The 15,584-nt window shown below is 46.5% G+C and overlaps 1 protein-coding gene across 1 annotated transcript in view; it reads left to right on the top strand.

Annotated features, from left to right (window-relative positions):
• The window catches only part of LOC100563644 (calmodulin-like), a 41,644-nt gene extending 28,889 nt beyond the window's left edge, over positions 1-12,755 (top strand). The window contains exon 5 of the mRNA XM_062966844.1: positions 11,930-12,755. Coding sequence (XP_062822914.1) covers positions 11,930-12,385 — 456 coding nt within the window. The 3' untranslated portion in view covers positions 12,386-12,755. The remainder of the gene's footprint in view (positions 1-11,929) is intronic.
• Positions 12,756-15,584: the final 2,829 nt, after the last annotated feature.

Raw genomic sequence — 15,584 nt, 5'->3', positions numbered from 1 at the left:
CTGATATTTCCTGTCCTGTCACCTCATTGTTTCAATAGCTCCCGCCTCCTCCTCTCTGATTGGCCCGAGTGGGGACAAAAAGCGGCTCCCCATTGGGCCAGCAGAGCAAGGCGGGAAACGAAAGCCCGCCTCGTTCAACCTCTCAGCCTATCCGCGATCAGATGGGCGGGGGAACGGGGCGGGAAATTCAAAGGGCTGTCAGACCGAAACATTGTATAAATATGGCTTTATTTGAGACATATGTTACGCTAGTAGATTGAATGATCGCTACTAGTGTCCATTCAGCTGAATCGCTCAATAAAGACTCCTTGGCGGATTTTCCTTCACCCTTGGCGGACCTTCTTCATTTCGGGCTTCAGGTTGTATTGCGGCTTATATTCTCCTTTTGGCTTCGCCAAGGTCCGTTCCCTCAGGACCGGATCGGGTCTCTCCTCAAGGGCCCGATCCCCTAAAACGCGGTCGACAACATAATTTGGCTTTACCACGAAGGGACTTGCTTGGAAGTTCCAAAAATCAATTCTTTAGGCTAAAATTCCAAGCGGCGACCTTGGTCCAGATATTTTGGAACAGGTTGGGGAGAGAAACGGCTGCAAGGAGGGCCCTCCGACCAACAATTTGACCTCATTTCACATCCAAATTTCTCTGGCAGTCCCTTTCTCTCTCTAGATCTGATTCAGGGTACTGAACAAAGGAGCCAGATAGGAGGAAGCAGATTTTTAGCTCCTCGAAGGAAAGGCGCCAACGTGGAACAGGGGACGCCCTGGAAAAAAATAAAAGGGAACCGGCCCCGTTGTTGAGACCCAGGTGGGCGGAGCTCTGGAGGTATTGCACTTCGGATCAGGGCTCGGTAACAAATTCCTGGTGAAACGCGGGAACATCTGGCACCCGGGGGGCGTGTGAGAACAGTCTGGCTTGTAAGATTACAGGTTCAAGGATCGTGGGGTAGGGGAACGGTTGTGTTCCCGGGGCACCTGCGGATTCCACGAACGCCAGCCATTCAGCCTTGGTGGAAGGAACTCTTGAAAGGACGAGCTGACCTGGCCGGTTGGGTGAGTCGTTACTCCATTAACTGTCGGGTCTGGGCAGGGGCTGAGCCAAGGATGGGTGTTTGTTCAGCACGTCTAGGGTGTCCCACCCCAGCAGACATCCCCAGGGATTCTCCATTGGGCAAGATCCTGGCCAATTGGGGTGGGCTTTGCATCGAAAAACATGGTGCAGGCCAGGTTGGGCTAACTCAGAGCACATAAGTGGCCCCTTGTGGCCCTTGAAGGGGGAACAGCTTGCCCCCCCCCGCTCGAGTCGCCGAATTCGGAGTGTTGACCTAAGGTGACTCGCCATGGGGAGGGCAGGTGGTTCCAGCTTGCTTATGATGCGATGTTCATGGCCTTAAGCCAGAGGGAGAGTGGAAGGGGGGAGGGGGTCCAAGTCTTCCCATGCAGGGACGTGGGCTCCAAACCTACCCTCCTCAGAAGCTCCTCTCTAGACCTACTTCCCCTCCCGCCTCCACCAGAAGAGGAACTTCTGGAGACATTTGCTTGCCCCCCACCTTACCAACCCCGACCCCCATCCCTTGCCCCACCTCATCCCCCGCTTTCCCCCCTGTTCTGAGTCCTGCACCGACCCAGAACCCCCAAATCGACCCTTCAAGGGAACCTCTGCTTCCCGGGATCCCCACTCTCCCAGACTCACTCTCCCAACTCCCTGCCATTTCCCCCCGTCCCCCCTCCGTTTCCCAGCCCTCTGTTTTCTCTCAGCCCCATCTCCCCTCCGTTTCCCAACCTCCTATTCCCTCTCCACCCCCCCCAACCGAATCCCTCTAAGCCTTTTTCCCTTCCACCCCAAGACTTCTTCCCCTTGCGGCCCCCCCCCTCCCTTAATCTCTCCCTCTCTTCCTCTCGCTCGTCCTTTTTTGGCCAGAGGAACAGGGGGAAAGGAGGGGCCGTGGGGGGGATGAGGACCATCAGAGGAAGGAGGAATTGACTGTTCAGAGACCATAAAACATCCATTGCCATCCTCTGTTTTATCTGAAGCCTGAATATTGGGTCAATAGCTTTCCAAAGAATTATTTTCCCCTCTCTCCCTCCTTTTCAAAGCAATCTGCTTCTGAATTTTTGAGTCACAGTTCAATCCCCTTTTTTCCCTCTTCTTTTCTGTTTGTTTTCAAAACATTATCTCAGCCCCCCCCCTCTCCTGGGAGTTATTGTGTATCTTCGGAAAACCTTCCATCTTCAGGGACTGGTTGAGCCCTGCCTGGGGCTTCCCTGTTCTCTGAGTAGTATTCTTTGTTTGTTGCCTTGATTTTGGAATTTGCCTGTCTTTTAAATATGGGGGACCAAGTTTGGTTCCTCTTTCTCATGGTTTTCTTCCTTGAGCTATCCCTTCTGTTTCTCTCTCTCCCTCTTGTTTGCTATTTCTTGAATGATTGTGTATACAATGGGTTAGGGGTTTTACTAACACTCTCTCAGTATAAAAGGGACCGTTGGAAAATGTAGAATGGGAACCCTGGCACCCCACATGGAAGGCACCCCACTCCGACCTGGACTACCAGGACCATCATCCGCTCCTGTGGCTGTAAAGGGACTCTGAGAAACCCAGCTCACATAAGGCAAGAGCAACCAGTGGGGTGCCATCACGGTGATGAGGCCCCCACCCACCAGCTGGCTCTAATCCCTGGCAGGGGTCGTAAGACTGACCCTGAGCAGAAGAACACCCCCCTTCAACTGCAGGGAGGAAAGGGCGCCCCCACGAGACCAGGAGAAGGCTGGCAGGTAGGGGCGACCGCCCCTCACCTGAGAAGAGGCGGCAGATGCTGAAAGTGCGTCCCCATGGAGCCACAAACAGGACCCTCGCTGTTGGTCGCTGGGTCAGGCGCGAGTAGGGAGCCCTAGCATGGCTGCGAGGGTGCCAGAGGAACCTTCAGTATTGAAAATGTCCCAGAAGGTATGAATGATTTATTTCCATTTTTTTTCCTCCTTTTTTTCTTCCTTATAAAATTAACCCTCCACACTTAGGGTCTTGGGGGAAGGGGAGTGGGGATGGGACACGTGATCTCTTTTCTTTGCTGTCTTGAGGCATTCTCTATCCCTTGGACCCCCCTTCCCGGGTGGAGGTGCTGGACCTGGCTGTGGTCACTAAGAGGCGCCTGGTGAAGATGGCATCCCGACCTCCTCGAAGTCCTCCTGACCTCCTACACCGCTTGCAAGGTGCTGGAATCCGTGCCAAGATCCATCAAGAGTGCTCCAGAACCAGAACCAGCCCCCACCAGCGGTGAGGGAGACAAAGACCTGTGGACTGCTGAGCTGGGAGACGACCTGAAGGTGTTGTTCCGGAAAACACCTCCTCAGGGCCCGCCGCCCGCAAACTGTCCTGACCTACACCCTCCCGAGGTCCGGAGAAAGACCAAACGCCAGAGACGAAAGCACAAGACCGCCTCTGAGGACCCCTCCAAATCCCATCCCTCCAGCACCACGGGAACACCCCTATTTGGACCTACAAACATTTGACAGCTCACTTTGACAGCTGTCAAATCGGCCCTCACTTCAACCCCCCCCCCCCCCGCTCGGAAGAACTGACACCGCGGTTCCACTGGGAGCTGTCCAGCGTGCTGAATCAGGAGCCGTGAGTTCTAATTTTCTCTCTATTTTTCTCTCCCTGATCCTTCCCTATCTTTCCCCGCTGGGAGCTGTCCAGCGTGCTAACCCTAAAAAATATGCTAACCCTACTTCTTATTGTTTCTCTAACCATCCCTGTCAATTCTAGTCCGGTTTTGTAAAGGATTTCTCCTCTTTTCTAGCTGTAGTCCTTTTCCTTCTAATAATAAGCTGCTGCTGGTCGCATTTGCCCGCTCTGTTCCAAATTTGTCGCAAAAAGAACCATTCGAACCCCTCTCAGCAGATGGCCATGCTGCCGCTGAGAGGTTATAATGCTTATGCGGTAGGGCAGGGGCGAAATGGGCTCCGCCCACCTCGCCCCGCCCTCCCGAGTGGGGAATATGATGACCGTCACCCCGGCTTTCAAATTAATTTGAAAACGCAGCGGAGAGTTCCGCAGATCGCTCACCAAAGGAACGGAACGGGACCGCAGCAGACTATTATTAAAAGATCCTTTTTTTCTTTCACTTTCCCCTTCCCTGAACTATGTAACAAATCCCCCCAATAAAAGTAGCATTTATTTTAACAGTAGCACTCTCTATCTGGTTATTTTGTATCTTTCTCTGACTCCTTCCTTTGCATGCAATTTCTCTCTCTCTCCCGTCCCTTTAACTCCGGCTGAGGTTTCTCCGCCATAGATTAATATGGCGGACGATACATATCGGCTCATATCTCTATCAAAATTACCCCTAGAACGCTCCTCTTTTAGTCCTAACCCTTTCTAAGGCTCCTGACTCGAAGACAACCAGCGGAACCGGAATCGGTCCAGTTTTCGGCACCTCAACAGCTGATTGTCAAACGGGACCGACTGCTCTCTTCCAGCCTTATCCCGTACTTCCCTCTCCCCGCGACTCGCGGAGTGGTTTTAAGAGATCCCTAGCCCCTTTCTGTGAACTGGGGATGGGGAGATCGCTCTCTCGCTGGGGAAACATAGTTCTCCAAGAACCCTTACCCTCTCTACAGCTGCCAGGGGGTGCCCGGACGGGTGCCCTCCACGTTTCATTCATACTTTCATAATTTTATGAAGGAGAAGAACACTCTTCCCCAGACCTACCCCTGGACTTATGAAATCCTATACTTCCAAAGACTGCAACCCACATGTGCCTCTTCCCCATGCCATCTCTACGAATTCCTCCCATCACAGATGAACTCTTTTCCCTCATGTATCCATGAATTTGCATATTCTATGTACCTGGACACCCTCATGACCCACTGTTGTATGAATTTCTAATCGTTGGGCTAACTTCATGAATTATGAAATCATGCTGTTTGAACTCCACTCATATGACTTTCCATATTGGGTTCCCCAGATGTTGTAAACCTCGTTCTTATCAAATGTTTTCAATTGTTTATATCATCCATGATTCCCCTTTATGCAATGTAACCCCCTTTATGGATTCTCCCTTATTTCCATGAAATCTATCTATCTGCCTATATGTATTTATACTCTTTGGGATCCCCTGAAAATATGTGTTTTTCCCAGCTGGGTTTATGTTCCAACTTTATTTTAATTTTCATTCTATCCCATATAATTGTCAAATCATGAAATCAAATGGGAAATATTATGACCCCAACGTGAACCCTAGTCCCCATGATCCAGACCTCCCTTCCCAAAAACAAAAGGATAATCTGCCACAGTTTAATCCAATCTCATTCCGATCGCATGGACAATATAGGGCTTGAGTCACCAAATTCCTAGAGGTGATTCGCCCCCAAGGCAAACATTGTCATATCCCAGGCCAGGACGCCTCAGGAAGGCACCCCTGGGGAGCCCGTCAATGACGGCTCATCACCACCCTTCTTTACTTCCCGTCTGACACCCCAAAGACATATCTAAAATCTGTGAACGTGACAGGACCCCGGACATCCTTGATGGGTGCCATTAATTCCTTTAGAAATCGGCTGGGCCAGAATTAATCTGATATTTCCTGTCCTGTCACCTCATTGTTTCAATAGCTCCCGCCTCCTCCTCTCTGATTGGCCCGAGTGGGGACAAAAAGCGGCTCCCCATTGGGCCAGCAGAGCAAGGCGGGAAACGAAAGCCCGCCTCGTTCAACCTCTCATCCTATCCGCGATCAGATGGGCGGGGGAGCGGGGCGGGAAATTCAAAGGGCTGTCAGACCGAAACATTGTATAAATATGGCTTTATTTGAGACATATGTTACGCTAGTAGATTGAATGATCGCTACTAGTGTCCATTCAGCTGAATCGCTCAATAAAGACTCCTTGGCGGATTTTCCTTCACCCTTGGCGGACCTTCTTCATTTCGGGCTTCAGGTTGTATTGCGGCTTATATTCTCCTTTTGGCTTCGCCAAGGTCCGTTCCCTCAGGACCGGATCGGGTCTCTCCTCAAGGGCCCGATCCCCTAAAACGCGGTCGACAACACTGCTATGGCTGATTTCTCTGGTTTTGTGAGTCTGCAGTGCCTTTCATGTTCTTTGACTCGTGTTTGGGCAATGCTGCGTTTGGTGGTCCCTGGACTCTCCACAGATATATATTTACCTTCCTTGCCTAGTCTCTCCATGCCTCACAGCCTCTGAGGATGCCTGCCATAGATGTGGGCGAAACGTCAGGAGAGAATACTTCTGGAACATGGCCACACAGCCCGAAAGACATACAATAACCCTGTGATCCCGGCCATGAAAGCCTTTGACAACACAAAAATACAACTGACTTTTTGCATTTCAGGTTTTTTTAAAAAAATCTATTCTAAGCCTCTTTGAGCTTTGAGCTACTCACCCAATGACGCACAGGACTCACATCACCACAATCCCCATAAACAGCTTGCATTCTCGGATGAATCTCCTTTGGGGTGACCTTCTGCTGTCAAGAATTCAGTGACTGCACGTTGCTTAAGTCGCATTGACCGACCGTCTGCTCAGGGTTCCATACTTCGCATTTTAACAACACAACTGTTCAATGCTCAGGCTTTCTGCCAAATGGAACTAACTGTAGAGGAGAGTCTGCTGAACAAGCCAGGACCTGCCGCAGACCAGGACTGCCATCTGTTGAGGAGTTACGAAGGTGAAGGCATTACTTTTCATTCAACCCTTGTATTTTGTTGGATGTGGATAAATGAAACCAGCATCACAATTCCTGTCGATACAAGGATTCCCCTACAAAGGAAGTAGTCACCTGGCAACAAAGGATTCCCATACACCACAGTAACGCGTGGCCGGGCACAACTAGTTTATTAATATGTTTGTAGTTGTGCACCATTTACCGCTGAGCCAGTTGGGTCTTCGGACTGTAATAAAAGTTATGTTATATATATATTGTTATTATATTTTGTTATTATATTTTGTTATGTTGTATTGTTCTAGGCATGGCCCCATGTAAGCCGCCCCGAGTCCCCGTTGGGGAGATGGTGGCGGGGTATAAATAAAGTTTATTATTATTATTATTATTATTATTATTATTATTATTATTATTATTATTATTATACAAGAGGAGCAACAATATTGGGTTTTCTTGCACGCTTTGTGCCAAGATCACACAGTGAACGCAGTGAGAAAAGGATGAGAGAAAGTAACTTTTCCAGGCTTGGAAGTCAACCTTTGCTTGCCCTTGGAGCTTTGGCAAACGCCTTGTGACTGACTGATTAATTTACGTAATGTGGAGCATTTTATTTTACCGTTTGCTTTGGCAATAAATAAGAGGTATGAGGTTACCAGGTTAGCTTTCAGATCAATAAAGAATGAGACGACCGAAGCTAGATTTGAAAAAGAAAGAAATTTAATCATATGCCGGAGTCTAGGTACCTCTTAGCTTAATAAAGGAGTCGACTGCTTGGATAAACAGAAAAAAGAGCACATACATCAAATGAAGTCATTTGTTACACAACGAGACGGGGAAAGCTTTGGGGAATTTGCTACTACGGAGAGAGGAATTCATTCTTAAGCAACAGAAGCCGGTGCCTGGCTCATATATCCATTTCATAACGAACCCACAGTGGGCTTTGTTCCCATGAATAAAGGTAACAAGAGGCTCCAGATCATTTAAAGTTCGGCTAAAACCCGGAACGGATCCAGTGTTTTCACTGATATAGGGTGCTTCTACACTGTAGTATTAATCTCATTTGACACCAATTTAACTGACATGGGAGTTGTCGCTTGGTGAGGCACCTTTCTTTTGGCGGAGAAGGCTAAAGGACCCCATAGTACTGAGCCATTGCTGTTAATGTGGTGTCAAACTGCATTAATTCTACAGTCTAGATGCACCCAGAGTCTATCAAGCAGCCTAGGCTTGCTGTCAACTCTGGCTCCTTCTACACTGCCATATAATCCAAATTATCTGCTTGAAACTGGATTATCTGAGTCAACACTGCCATATAATCCAGTTCAGGGGTCCCCAAACTTTTTAAACAGGGGGCCAATTCACGGTCCCCCAGACCGTTGGAGGGCCGGACTATAGTTTTAAAAATAACTATAAACAAATTACTATGCACACGGCACAGATCTTATTTTAAAGTAAAAAACAAAACAAAATGGGAATAAATACAAATAAAGAGGGTTGGAAGAGACCCCTTGGGCCATTTAGTCCAACTACCCTTCTGCCTTTCTGCACCAAAAGCACAAGCAAAGCACCCCTGACAGATGGCCACCCAGCCTCAACGATAATGATGATGATGATGATGATAATAATAATAATAATAATAATAATAATAATAATAATAATTGAAGTCAAAAATCAGAAACTCCTCAAAGCACAGCAGACAAAAAAACAGTACAGGAAAGCCGCACTACAAACTAGAGCTGACAGCTGGCACAACAAAACATTAGATGGAAAGTTCCTTCACAAAATTGAAGAAAAAGCTGATAAGGAGAAGACCTGGCTCTGGCTCACGAATGGGACCCTGAAGAAGGAGACAGAAGGCCTGATCCTTGCAGCCCAGGAGCAAGACATCAGAACAAATGCAATTAAGGCCAAGATTGAAAAATCAGCTGATGACCCAAAATGCAGACTGTGCAAGGAAACCGACGAAACCATTGATCATCTCCTCAGCTGCTGTAAGAAAATTGCACAGACAGACTACAAACAGAGGCACAACTATGTGGCCCAAATGATTCATTGGAACTTATGCCTCAAGTACCACCTGCCAGCAGCAAAGAACTGGTGGGATCACAAACCTGCAAAAGTATTGGAAAATGAGCACGCAAAGATACTGTGGGACTTCCGAATCCAGACTGACAAAGTTCTGGAACACAACACACCAGACATCCCAGTTGTGGAAAAGAAAAAGGTTTGGATCATTGATGTTGCCATCCCAGGTGACAGTCGCATTGACGAAAAACAACAGGAAAAACTCAGCCACCATAAGGACCTCAGGATTGAACTCAAGGCTCTGGCAGAAACCAGTACAGGTGGTCCTGGTGGTGATGGGCACACTGGGTGCCGTGCCAAAAGATCTCAGCCGGCATTTGGAAACAATAGACATTGACAAAATTACGATCTGCCAACTGCAAAAGGACACCCTGCTGGGATCTGCGCGCATCATCCGAAAATACATCACACAGTCCTAGACACTTGGGAAGTGTTCGACTTCTGGTTTTGTGATACGAAATCCAGCATATCTATCTTGTTTGCTGTGTCATAATAAAATAATAATAATAAAAACTGCATTTGGATCCCACCCTTTCTCCCCACTGGGACTCAAGCTGGCTTCCAACATAGCAACAGGCAAACATTCAGTGCTTATATAAACAATGCAGAGCTAGATATAGATCTATAATTATAGATACTAATTTCACATATGCATTTCCCTCTGAAATGTTTGCAAATCCTTGTGTGTGTGTGTGTGTGTGTGTGCATTTCCTCTACAATATTTGCAAGCCCTATATATATATATATATATATATATATATATATATATATATATATTCATATCTATCTAGACATGTCTATATATAATTGTGTGTTCATTTCCCCCCTGTAATATTTCCAAGCCCTATATATAGGTAGGTAAGAATATATTCATATCTATCCAGACATCTCTCTCTTTATATAGATATTTGCAGAGTCTTGCAAACATAGGAGGGTAAATTCATATATAAAATTAATGTATATGTATGGCTACAGATACACAGGTACATGGATCTATATGTATAAAGGATTTGCAAAGACCTGCAAACATATGAGGGGAAATTCATATATTGCGATGAGTCATGGGCCATGTAGTCCCGCTCATGGCACTGTAGTGCCAGATGAAGAGGAGAACTTGGGTTTTTCACCGTCTCAGTCAGAATTGGAATCTTCCCAGCCAGATTTGGGAACCTTGCACCTGCAAGAGATTTGTCTTCCAGAAATCTGTCAAACAAGCCCTGAGCCTAAATCTCCTGTGTTTTCTCGCCACGAGTTTTGTAAACAACAGAGAGGAGTTCAAGCGGCCTCTCGCAGGAGTGCTAGGATAGCTGCTAAGAATTCAGCTGATTAAGCCTGCTTTCCATGGGAATCTTTAAGGAGTCATACATCTGGACTCAGAGATTAGCTTTCGTTTCTGGTTCCCCAGAGAACTGTTCCTTGGTGGGAAAACTAGACCCTATTTAGGTGTTTTACCCACAAAGGGATCTTGCGGAGTCAATTCGTCAGCTACTGGAGTAAGTTGTGTGTGGACAGCGCGCTCCGTTTCCAAGCCTCGTTCCTGTTTCAAGCCTTGTTCCTGATTCCAAGCCTTCGCTCCTGTTTCCAAGCCTTCGTTCCCGTTTTCAGCCTTGTTTACCTCCACGGACCTTGCCTTGTTTTCCAGGGCTCAGCCTTGCCTTGTTTTCCGGATTTTGCCAAGTAATTCCACGGATCTTGTTCTTGCTCCTCGTTGCCTTGTTGCCTTGAATCAAGCCTTGTGTTCCAAGTATCAAGTTATTTCCTAGCCTTGCTCAAGTTCATGGACTAAAGGACCTTGTCATCTCCCCTCACTTGCTTGGCAAGTGAGTGTTTCGGTTATTGGATTACAACTTTGGACCTTAATATTTCATATTGGACATTGTTTCTTTGGACTAATTTTGACCTTTCCTGAAAGGTCTACTTCTGGACTATTTCATACACTTGCTTTTATTAACTTTATATATTTCCTTAATAAAGATATTAGATAGATTCTGGCCTCTGTGTATGGTTATTGGTGCTCTGTAGCCTGGGTCGTGACATATATAAAATTAATGTATATAGATAGATACACATATAAAGGTACATAGAGATTGCAAAAGATTGCAAGGGGTTAATGCCTATATATCTGTAGGAGAGTTTAACAAATATTTCAGGGGGAAGATTAATGAGTATATATTTTTCTTCTTCCTGACTTGCAAGTGTGTCTTTCTCTTTTCAAAACATTCTCTTGATTAAGAGTGAGGGAGGCTTTGCAAAAGTAAACACACTGATAAGGGAGGAGAAGAGAGAAATAGATCACATATTGCAAGCAATAGCCTGCAGGCTTTGCAAAAGAAAACACACTGATAAGGGAGGAGAAGAGAGAAATAGATCACATATTGCAAGCAATAGCCTGCAGGCTTTGCAAAAGTAAACACACTGATAAGGGAGGAGAAGAGAGAAATAGATCACATATTGCAAGCAATAGCCTGCAGGCTTTGCAAAAGAAAACACACTGATAAGGGAGGAGAAGAGAGAAATAGATCACATATTGCAAGCAATAGCCTGCAGGCTCCATTGCTGGCCTTGACCTGATTATAAGCTGGGGGAGGCTTTTTCAGCTCATAAATAAGGGCTGAAAAATTTGGCTTATCTTCGAGTATATACGGGACCAGAGCATTCCACATCATCCAACTAGTAAGGAATGTTCTTGGAAGGATGGTCCAAGGTTCTGTAGTTGACTGCATTTGACCAACTACGATGAAAGGGTGCTAAACTATAACTCCTGCCTTCCTTTTAATTTCACCATCTTCTTCTCCAAGCACAGGTTGAGAAATCCCCAAAAGCACATGTGCCTCTCTCTCTCTCTCTCTTTCTCTCTCTCTCTTTTTCTCTCTCTCTCAGGCCGTGCCCAAACGGGAACGGCGGGTTCTATCACGAAGAGGGGTGCGGATCGTCGTTTATTCCTATCTTTACGATGAGGTTGGCTCCATGAGAAAGGCCCAGCTTGGGTGTTCCCCTTCTCCGAAAGACTGACTAGCTCATGTCCGGGCATGGGTCCAAAGGAGACACCCTGACTTCTTTGGCAACTCTAAAAGAAAGAAGGAAAGAAAGAGGAATCATTGCTTCATTTCGTGTCTGAGAGAAGCAGCCGAGCGTTGGGTGGCTACAACCAAGCGTTGGACGGCTACAACCAAAGACCATGGCTTCCCATTCGTTCTCAGAGGAGCAGATCTCCGAGTTTAAGGAAGCCTTCCTGCTCTTCGACAAGGACGGGGACGGTGCCATCACCACCCAAGAGCTGGGCACGGTCATGCGCTCCCTTGGGCAAAACCCGACGGAAGCCGAGCTGCAGGACATGATCAGGAAGCTGGACACGGACGGGAATGGCATGGTGGACTTCCCCGAGTTCCTCAACCTCTTGGCCAGGCGGATGAAGAACGCCGACAGCGAGGAGGAGATCCGGAAGGCCTTCCAGGTGTTCGACCGGGACGGCAATGGCTACGTCAGCGCGGCCGAGCTGAGGCACATCATGACCAAGCTGGGCGAGAAGCTGACCGACGAAGAAGTGGAGGACATGATCAAGGAGGCCGACGTGGACGGAGACGGGCAAGTCAACTACGAAGAGTTCGTCCGGATCATGTCCTGCAAGTAGAGACTTCTCCCATGAAGTATCCTAGAGAACATACCCAATCTCTTGCTTCCATTAATGTTATGGTTATGGTGGGCTAATTGAAACATCTAGGACTGGTGGAGATGAGCCTTAGTTCATCACTGGGAAGAATGGGGACTTCAGGTATCTGGTGTTCTTTGTTCCTCCTCTACCCAAAGCTTTATCATGGGACTTTCTATATCCTACACTATGATATGGAGGAACTTGTTATGGTAATCTATACTGGTGGTGGACAACGGTAGATTGAAACTCTGGAAGATATTTAGTTGGATAGCAGGACATTACCAAGGGGTTCCTATTATCCAAAAACAGCTTAATCATAGCAAGTCAAATAAATCCTGCTATGACTCGTCTTGCTTGGATGGTTTATTTCAATCTCAACACTTTCTAAAACACAACCCAACTATAGATAGATATGTTGTCGAAGGCTTTCATGGCCGGGATCACAGGGTTGTTGTATGTCCAGACAAAGGACTCTCACCCTGAACTCTCCACAGATATATATATATATATATTCCTTTCCTTGCCTAGTTTATCCATGCCTCACAGCCTCTGAGGGTGCCAGCCATAGATGTGGGCGAAACGTCAGGAGAGAATACTTCTGGAACATGGCCACACAGCCCGAAAGACATACAACCACCCTATAGATAGATAGATGATAGATAGATAGATAGATAGATAGATAGATAGATAGATAGATAGATGTCTTGGCTTTTAGGCTTTTTCTTTGGAGCACTGGTTCAGAAAATTGCATTGGATGGATCACATTATCTCTAGTTTCTTAGATAGGGTCATCGTGGTCTCCTATGGATGAGCAGATGACAACTGGTAGATGTTCTGTATCTCAAAAACTAGAGCCGAGTGGAGGAGATTGGTGACATTTTTGGGATCAGCAGGTCAAATACAACCAGAAACAAGGCTGTTGTCAGAGGCTTTCATGACCGGGATCACAGGGTTGTTGTATGTTTTCCGGGCTGTCTGGCCATGTTCCAGAAGCATTCTCTCCTGACGCTTTGCCCACATCTATGGCAGGCATCCTTAGAAGTTGTGAGGTGACTTCACAACCTCAGAGACCTCGCAGCTTCTGAGGATGCCAGCCCTGGATGTGGGTGAAACATCAGGAGAGAATACTTCTGGAACATGGCCATGTAGCCTGGAAAACATACAACAACCCAGAAACAAGGCTAACATTGGAGGCAACAAAGTGTGTGTTGACCGTTGATACTAATTGTCAGGTCTTCAAGGTTTAGTCACCAGTTTAAGGATAAGAAGATTTTATCTGTCCTCAACATGTTCTAGGTCTGTAGGTCAACCCATTGCTCTTGGGGTATAGGCAAGGTGAGTTGGTGGCTTCCATGTCCGCTCTGGGTTTTAGTCTCAACTTTAAACAAGCTGCCCAAAGTAATAGAGCAAACCCCGCACCAGGATCATTAAAATCATCTTGAAGATCATCTTGGGTAGCATTTTTGAAGTTCGGTCTAAAATCCACAGCAGATTCCATTTCAGGGTAAGAAGATTTGATCTGTCCTCAACATGTTCTAGGTCTGTAGGTCAACCCATTGGTTTTGGGGTATAGGCAAGGCGAGTTGGTGGCTTCCATGTCCGCTCTGGGTTTTAGTCTGAACTTTAAACAAGCTGCCCAAAGTACTAGAGCAAACTCCACACCAGGATCATTGAAATCATCTTGAAGATGATCTTGGGTAGCATTGTTGAAGTTCGGTCTAAAATCCACAGTGGATTCCATTTAAGCATAAGAAGATTTGATCTGTCCTCAACATGTTCTAGGTCTGTAGGTCAACCCATTGCTCTTGGGGTATAGGCAAGGTGAGTTGGTGGCTTCCATGTCCGCTCTGGGTTTTAGTCTGAACTTTAAACAAGCTGCCCAAAGTACTAGAGCAAACTCCACACCAGGATCATTAAAATCATCTTGAAGATCATCTTGGGTAGCATTTTTGAAGTTGGGACTAAAATCCACAGCGGATTCCTCACGTCATTGAAATGGGAGCTACCACTGCTGATCAAATAACCTTTTCCAGCCTCTGCTTACCTTCTCCCCAAGCCCTGAAGAATGTGCTTGACTTCAGGGGACAAGTTACATAAAACAGGTTCGGGTGGTCTCCTTGCTCTGCCTAATGTCAGAATGATGGAAAGATCAAGCCTGACACTGGAAACAACGCCTGGCTCGTTCCTTCCTCAACCAAAACCCAACGGGCATCGCCTTATAAAGAAAGCTTTCAGCCACAATCCAGAGTCATCCAGGTTCAGCCGTCAGGAGTAATGTCAATGGCCTCTAACTGAAATTCGGAGCGAGGGAAAAGTTACTTTCTTAGACCACACACATAGAGAGAAAACCTACACTGATGAAGGGATTTGGGATTGTACTCTTTGAGGCCCAAAACAGGAACATATCTATGATCTATGACCTCATCCATTAATGACATGTGTGTATTTCTATTAGAGATGGAAGAAAATATTATTCTGCTGTTGGCCCCATCTTTACGTTTCCATGGATTCCAATGACAAGGAAGGAGATTCCACTTAAACACTAGGAATGACTTTTCTGTAGGAACCCTACAGCAGCGAAATAGACTTAATTCAGATGATGGCAGACTCTACTTTGTTGGAAGTTTTCAAACAGAGATTGGATGGCCACCAAGATGAACCTCTGATATGGACACCACTTGAAGTGCCATGGCTAGATGCTGTGGAGTCCTGGGAGTTGTAGTTTTACAAGGCCAAACTACAACCCCCATGAACCCACAGCATTGAGTCATGGCAGTCAAAGTGGTATCAAATTAGATTAAATGTACAATGTAGATGCACCCACAGCAGAGTCGTTGAATGTCATGGGTAGCAAGTCCAGATGTTCTTGCTTACGTAGACTTGACCTCTATATGACTTAGTCTTGACCAGGGGTCCTCAAACTTTTTAAGTTGAGGGCCAATTCACAGTCCCTCAGACTGTTGGGGGGCTGGACTATGATGAAATAGTTGAAAATTAGGATTGTTGTTGTGTGCCTTCAAGTTATTTTAGGTCAACCCTAAGTCTAAAGTTTAGGACAGAGGCCAGATAAATGACCTTGGACAGCTGGCCCATGGGCCTTAGTTTAGTGACCATAGGTAAGCCAAGAGACCTCCAAAGACCATCTAAATGGTTTCATAAGATCATAGGTAAGAAAAGA

This window comes from Anolis carolinensis, unplaced genomic scaffold (genome assembly GCF_035594765.1).
Source record: "Anolis carolinensis isolate JA03-04 unplaced genomic scaffold, rAnoCar3.1.pri scaffold_35, whole genome shotgun sequence".
NCBI classification, from domain to species: Eukaryota; Metazoa; Chordata; class Lepidosauria; order Squamata; family Dactyloidae; genus Anolis; species Anolis carolinensis.
Note: the sequence above shows the minus strand (reverse complement) of the source record. Positions and strands in the feature narration are given on the sequence as shown.